Raw genomic sequence first — 8,170 nt, 5'->3', positions numbered from 1 at the left:
ATAAGAGAGTTTAGAGTTTTTACATCTCGCTATTATAGTATGTGTTAAAAATCACTCTGGACCTCTTTGTAAAGAACAAAGAAAACAGAATCGATGATCCATGCCATTTAAAGAATGGCCTCTTACTGATACTGAGAAGCTTGTAAGTGGAAGAAAATATGATATTGGAGATTAGAATGATCTATTTTCTGGGGAAATGAACAATACAAAAAGGTAAGGCTATTGGGTGGTGGTGGTGCACATCTTTAATCCCAGCACTTGGGAGATAGAGGCAGCTGGATCTCTATGAGTCTGAGGTCAGCCTGTTCTATAGAGTGAGTTCCAGGACAGCCAGAGCTGTACAGAGAGATCCTGTCTCAAAATACCAAAAATAAAATAAGTTGAAACTATCTTTGGGAGGCACTTCTGTGTCCTGAATATTTTTTAATCCAACAGCTTTTCTACTGCTAAAGTCTTAATTCAATAGTTAACACTGAAAAATAATTGTTTTCAAAATAATACATGGCACTAAGACAATAGTGGTAACTCAGAATAGTTGGTCTTCCCAGAATAACAAAATAAATAAATTCACATAAAATGAAAACTATATGAAATTTATAATAATTAAACAGCTGCTATAAGCACTGTTATAAGCACCTTAGAAGTATCAACTTACAAGTGTTTTTAATTAATTTAATATAAATTTATTTATATTTTAAATTTTGTTGATTCGAAACAGAAAACTAACAGGAAAAATAGCCTATGCAGTGCTACAAAAATAAAAGCAACAGGAGTGAACTTTGGCAAGGGAAGATGTCCTGAGTACTCAGAACTTAGACACTACACGGCTGCCTTTTGTGTAGAGAAATAGCAAATAGTGCAAATAATTACGGGGAGAAAAAAAAGAAATAAGCTTGTGCTGCATAAGGAGACCCATTAAATGAAATTCAAGAACAGGAGAATTGCAACATCACAAGAGTGTGTTGGTTTTTGCCTTTGTTTGTTTGTAATTTTTGCTGCAGTGAGTAGAATGTACGGCCTTGAACCTGTTAGACAAGGGAACACCCGCTGAGCCCAACACTGGACCACTGACTTCCTGTGAGTCTACTGCATTAAAACCTAAGTCCCCTCCAGCTTCTATGTCTATAGGTCTTAGACCACTAATAAACTGCGTAATAACCATGGATGATAGAACAAGTTTATTAAACTGTGTGAAATCTTCTTCGCCCACTCTCATTCACCAGAGGCACTCAACCTTACTCATTGCTTGTTATCCCTAAATAGGTGCAAAGAGCAAAACTAAACCAAAAAGGCTTCTAGTTCCTCTAGGAATAACAATGACTAGGGAAAGAGTACAGAAAATAACATAATACGGATATTCTTTCAAAAGAATATAAAGTCCAATATTTTTATATAGACCATTCAAAGAGTGCTTGGCATGTCCTTGGTTTCATCTCAAGCACACACACAAACACACACACACACACACACACACACACACACACAACACCAAGAAAATGAAAAAGCAAAAAGAAAATAATGTGTGACTCACTTGTGTTATAGTTTCAATGTCTTATGAAAAAACAATATATTTAAATAGTTCTCCTGGCATTAAAATACAAAAACGTGAATACGCTATGCAATTACTCAGAAAAATATTAACACTGACCTAAATAGTGTGGTAGAAAAGGACAAATATAACAAAATTTTGAGTTCGATTTTTAAAACCATGTAGTGCAGAATGTGCAAATTATGTTTAATTCTGTTTTGATGTAAGATCAAAACTTGATGAAGATTGTGAGGAAAATAATAAATTGAAAATACTTAGCCCAGAAAAAAAGCTAACAGAAATTTAAAGACTGAGAAAACATGACACTAACTATAGAAAATCAATACAAATTTTAAACTATTAAAGTAATTATGAAATCTTGAACTTACTCTTGAGCAATGATCTACGTTTGCATCCTGATGCTCACCCACAACCGGGCAAGGAGGAAGACCCGGGCTGAAAGCCATGAGGTCGGCTTTGGGAGGTCCCTCTCCAGAACAAACCTTCTGTCTCCTCTGCTGTGAATAGGACCAGCTCCCCACCGCACTGGAGCACACCAACACAGGCTTCCCAGCTTCGCACACGCCCTCTGTAGGCGGAACTGAGCACCGCAGCGCGATATATATCATGAGGGTTAGAACTAGCAGGCTGGACACCGCACAGATGGCAATGATCAGGTACACATTGACGCTGACTAACGAAACTTCCTGGCTGCTGGCTCCTGACGCCCGCGAAGAGGCTTTTGGAGTCTGGCTGTTCTCAACCAAAGACACTAACACCGTGGCCGTGGCTGTCAGCGCCGGCTCCCCGTGGTCCTTCACGAGCACTAATAAGCGATGGCGTGGCGCATCTACCTCTTCAAAGGCACGTGTGGTACTGATTTCGCCCGTATACAGACCAACCCGGAACAGGCTCCGCGTTCCGCCTGTTAAAGGATGCAGCTCATATGACAGCCAGGCATTGTAGCCAGAATCCGCATCCACCGCGCGCACCTTCGTGACCACCTGGCCGGCGCCGACTGAGTGGGAGACAAGTTCACTCACTACACCACCGGATCCCTGTGTCCAAGGTCCCAGCAGCGCAGGCGCATTGTCGTTCTCATCCAGCACAAACACCTGCAGGGTCACATTGCTGCCCAGGGATGGCACACCAGCATCCCGCGCGCTCACCTGGAACTGCAGCAGCTCCAGCTCCTCATGGTCTAGAGGCTGCAGCGCGAACACCTTGCCGCTCTCCGCGTGCACAGACACATAGCTCGACAGCAAGCGCTCGCCCACTCGCCTCTCCACCAGCGAGTAGGTCACCAGCGCGTTCTCCTGAGCATCTGCGTCCATCGCGGACACCGTGAAGATGTGCGCGCCAGGCGGGTTGTTCTCTTTCACGAACACCGTGTATTCGGGCTGTGCGAACGCAGGCGCGTTGTCGTTCACGTCAGCCACCTCCACGGACACGCTGGCGGTGGTCCAGAGAGAAGGCGAGCCCCCATCACGGGCTGTCACCACCACCTGATACTCTGCTGTGGTCTCGCGGTCCAGGGCGCTGTCCAACACCAGCGAATAGTAATTCTTGAAAGTGGACACCAACTTGAAGGGGACATGAGGAGTCAGGGAGCAGGTCACCTGCCCATTGGCTCCAGAGTCCAGGTCCGAAACGCTAATTAGAGCAATGACAGTACCCAGGGCAGCATCCTCTTGAACAGGCAGGGATAAGGAAGTCAATGTGATCTGAGGAACATTGTCATTTTCATCCAATATCTTCACTAACACAGTGCAATGGCCCGCCATCGGAGGGTGTCCCTTGTCTGTCGCATCAACATAGATTTTGTAGACATTTACTTGCTCAAAATCCAAATTCCCTTGAACTATGATGTCTCCTGTGTCTGTGTCTATGCTAAACTGGTCAAGAACCTTGGGCGGGACCAGCCTATTGAAAGAGTAAGAAATTGCTGAGTTCGTCCCTTCGTCTCTGTCAGAAGCATTCAGTCTAAGAACTGTCGTTCCGTTGTCTGAGTTTTCCAAGATTCTCACTTCATACTCAGGGTGTTGGAATGTAGGGGCGTTATCATTCACATCCAGCACAGTGACCAGCAGCTGAACAGAGCCTGTGAGCTCAGGTTTGCCTCCATCTGTGGCTGTCAGCAGTAGCTTATGCTCAGGAGAATCCTCTCTGTCCAAGGGTTTTTTCAACAAGAGTCTAATTTGTTTGTTGCCATCACTGTTTGTTTTCACATCTAGCCCAAAGCAATCGCTGGGACTGAGTCTATAGGTTAAGATAGAATTTAATCCAACATCCGCATCGGATGCGCCCTCTAGTGGAAACAAAGAATCTGGCAGCCTAGATTCGTAAATTAACAGCTTTTGCTCCTGTTCGGAGAACACAGGCGCATTATCGTTAATGTCCCTCACCTCCACCTCCACGTGGAAAACCTGCAGCGGCCTGTCCACGATCACCTCCAGGTGGATGCTACACTCCGCGCTCCGCCCGCACAGCTCCTCCCGGTCGATCCGAGAATTCACAAACAAAATGCCATTCTGCAGATTTACCTCCAGAAGGTCCCCGCGGTCCTTGGACGCCACCCTGAACAGGCGGGGCACCAGCTCCGCCAGCTCCAGCCCCAGGTCCTGCGCGATGCGACCCACGAAGGTGCCGTGTTTGGCCTCCTCGGGGACGGAGTAGTGGAGCTGGCCGCTCCCTGCCTCCCAGGCTGCGAGGAGCAGGAACGAAAGCAGCAGACACCGTGTTCCCAGTCTGCCTTCAGTGGTAAAATCCATGTCAAATTCCTCTTGCTTTATTTCCATTAGAAGATTTTTCTCTCTGCATAAAATTCAGTATGGCTCCAAGTCTATCAATTCAATTCTTCTGCATTCGCCATCACTCAGCAGTCATGGAAGGATACAGCAACCAGAAGAAAAGGGCTTTGTGTGCTGGCTTGATGAAAACTCCGTGGTACACAGCGACACCATGCGGCTCCAAAGGGTAAGAAGCGAATTTGTATAACCTCATTGAAGGACTATACTTTTAATTAATATATCTCTACCTTCTTTTACCTTACCTTGATAGTAAATCCTCTAAATGTTTATAATTTTCAGGGACAATGTCTTTTCATATGATTTTTTATAACTTAAAATGAGTACGGTCTTTAATTATTCTCAGAGAAACAACATTCTTAGCGATATTTTATTTCTGTATTCCAATTTAGAAATAACTAACTGTGTTATAATCTAATCTTGGAATGCAGAAGGTGAGCAATTCCCCATAATTTGGGTTCATGGTCAACCTGTCCATATTCCTTTTATGGCAAATATATAAATCATCCTTTAAATCATCCTTTAGGGTGATTTCAATTTGCCTAAATGTTTAAATCTTAAAAGATTGTTGATGTTTATTATTGCTGTGTTTCTCAAATATCATACATGCTTGTGGTTCCTTCGTGTGATCTTAAAAGTGGTTTTAATGCATAGCATGTGCAGCATTTCAAATTTACATGTGCGTTCTCAATGTAGATCAGGTTCGTCTTAAACTGTGAAGGCCAGGATAACCTCAAACTCAAAACACTGGGGTCTCGGGTTTGAGAGTAGTTAGTAGGATACAGGAACGCTCCACTGAACCTATCTCTACAGCCCCTCCTTGACTGATGTTCGGTTTATACTGATAATTAGTTTCCCATTTGTGTATCTCATTACATTAATTTTTGCTGGAAATTATTCTGGTGGTGCTTTGTTGCTCTCCTGTGCTGTTCCTAAAGATGATGGGGTCTTTTCCTCTAGCCCTCAGCTTCATCCTATATCCCTTACCTTCACGGGGTCTCATCTTCTTCCATGTTTCAAGTGAGAACTTTCTGTACATTCCCCAACCCACACCTGCATCTCCCCTGTCCATGGTTCTGTCGATTTCATTAATATATGCTGACTCCTAGAAAGCAGTTAGTTTAACATGCAAGCATTACTAGTAACTATTAGTAAATTCAAGTCTTAGAAATGAACATTTTGTTTTAATGACATAAACTTTTTCTATATCACACACAGCAATTTTTATTTTTATTTCTGTCTTCTTGCTGGTCTTATTCAAAGTCTGCCCACAGTTTCTCTATCTTTCACATATGCCACATTTATCTTTATGAGTCTAAGTTCATTAAATCGATAAAGCTAGAAAATTAATATCAGAATGACTTCTAAATGCCTTACAACTTGATCATAAGCCAACATCTCATTTTAATCATAACAATATTTTCTGTTTCTCAAGGGTTTCTCCTCGGTCATAGTTAATTTTATTGTTTTGTGAGATATTCATTTTGTGCAGCATCTTCAGTAGGTAGTTGTTTCTAGGAATGCATTACTGATGATAAATGCATAATCCAAATAATTATTTTTAATTATTCTTCAATATGGATTATATTCTTTCGAGGATATAGAATATTTGCATTCTCTTCTGAAAAATGGCCTTTGCTTAAACTTGGTTTTGCTTGGCTGAGGCTTGAATCCAAGGCCTTGAGTAAGTGCTCTACCACTGTGTAGCACCCTCAGCCTAAGCCAAGGCTTTTAATACTTTCATCTTTTCCCATAAATATATTATTATTGTATATTAAAGCTAGGTCAAATATAAATTTTACTATTACTTCATCCTTAATGTCATCACCTGGGGATGATTGAACTTCTTTTCAAACTTAGGTGAGTCACCAATAACACTTTTCAAATGAGACATGTCATCCCACCGTTGTCCACTGTTCCATCATACATTAGGCCTCACACTAGATAAAGCTGTCCCTTTTGTGAGAAGCTATCATCAAGTAATTAAGTCAGATCTACTTGGCATTCTTTCCCACAGACTTTCCATTATAGTAATTTGTGCAAACAATAAATGTCATTCGCTAACCAATAACAAACCCACATAAGGAGAAGTTTCTTGACTTAGAATAATATAAACCTAACCCCCCCCCCAAAAAAATATTGATCTAGTCTCTTAGGCAAAGGTTTTCTATAGTCACTAATACATGTATATTAGTCCAAGTAAAGTGTGTTTCCAATAGAAACTTCGACGGGTAAAAAACTAACTAGCATTAAACATCATATTCACTTTTCACTGTAATTCCTTAAAGTTTTCTGATACTTATATAATTCAACTGGAATAGTTGTAATAATCATAGTGGTTCCAGATAAAAAATAAAACATTACTGAAATTTTTATGTAAAATAAATTAATGTGGAAAGGAAAAACGTTGACCTTTTGCTGACAAATAGCTTATAGCTTCTCAGTTTTATTTATCCAAATAGCTTATTTGAGTTGAGGGTGAAGATTTTGTGAAAACTTGATCAATTGGTCTCTTTAGTAACATAGAGCTCTCTCCTCCATAACGAAAAATTTACAGCAATCATATAACTTAATTAATCCAAATTTTAAAGGTAGGTTTTGTAATAAACCACTACTGTAGCAAAAGCTAATTCTCAGTTCTAAGACCTCCCTAAATCTGCTCAGTGTGTTATAAATATCCAAATAGCATGACATAAGGGGTAACTATAAAAGTAAATGCATATGGGATTTTTTAAATTGTCAATGTAAGAAAAGGGTCTAACATTTCCTACACTAGATATATGACAGTTATTATCTGTTGTGCACACATGTTTTGCCAAAACAAAAAAGAGGAGCAAGGCAGTTTTCATTTTTGAATGGCAAGGACACTCGCTTATGCTAGCCTACAACGTTTGTAGACAATAAAGACAAGAGAAGAGCTTTATAATACTAACTTTATATTTCACCCTAACCTGAAAATAAACAGTATGTTTTCTGACCAAGCATGATGGACTTTTCAGAGCTGAGGGAGTACACAAGTACTTCTCAATACAAATAACTTAAAGTGAAACAGCACCCAAATTTCAAAAAAAAAATTGTCCCCCCAAATTCTAACGTTAAACTTTGGTTGGAGATGAATTATTATTCTATATTCATACAATGTTCTGTGATGGGAATGGAAGGAAATTTTTTACTGTACTCCTTTGTGTTACCAGAATTTTAGACAATAGTTATGTATATCTAAGTGAAAATATTACTAAAATGTAAATTTTAACATAAATATTTTAATTATGAAATTATTTGTGTAGAAATCTATTCAAAGATTAAATGAATTATTTGCTACACAAATGTGACTGGAAATTAAATCCTTATATAAAAATAAAATAATTCCAATTCAACAGAAAGAAAAATCTTGGTCGATGAACTGTCGTACACCTACTGATATGTTGTCATAAAATACTATATTAGGAATAAATAATTTAAGCTAGGCTTGGTGGCTCACATCTTTAATCTCAGGGCTACGTGGAGAAGCCCTCTTTCAGAAAAAAAGAAAAATAGAAAGTTGTTGTGTGTATGAATAAAACCTCCAACAGAATAACAGTGACTGCAAATCATATTCAGTGCAAAGATAGGTCCAAAAATATAGCCATTTTAAAAGATGTATTTATCTTGTGTGTATGGATGTTTTGCTGTGTGTATATGTGTGCACTATGTGCCCTTGGAAGTCAGAAGGTGTTGACTCCCCTGGAACTGAAGTTGCAAATGGTTATGAACCATCATGTGGGTGGAGAAAATTAAAATCAGGTCCTCTTCAAGGACAACCAGTGCTCTTAACCACTGAGCCAATCTCTCCAGC

At 40.1% G+C, this 8,170-nt stretch overlaps 1 protein-coding gene across 8 annotated transcripts in view; it reads right to left on the bottom strand.

Moving 5' to 3' along the window:
• Positions 1-8,170, bottom strand: part of LOC127204374 (protocadherin alpha-C2) — a 212,084-nt gene that overhangs the window by 180,289 nt on the left and 23,625 nt on the right. For 2 of the 8 annotated variants that reach the window (XM_051163337.1, XM_051163335.1), the window contains exon 2: positions 1,918-2,697. The exons of 5 other annotated variants lie outside the window; for them this stretch is intronic. In XM_051163337.1, the coding sequence (XP_051019294.1) occupies positions 1,918-2,697 (780 nt within the window). Of the gene's footprint in view, positions 1-1,917; positions 4,437-8,170 lie in introns of those variants that run through there. One more of the 8 variants, XM_051163327.1, reaches the window with a different exon arrangement.

Source organism: Acomys russatus, chromosome 20 (assembly GCF_903995435.1).
Source record: "Acomys russatus chromosome 20, mAcoRus1.1, whole genome shotgun sequence".
Lineage (NCBI taxonomy): Eukaryota > Metazoa > Chordata > Mammalia > Rodentia > Muridae > Acomys > Acomys russatus.
Note: the sequence above shows the minus strand (reverse complement) of the source record. Positions and strands in the feature narration are given on the sequence as shown.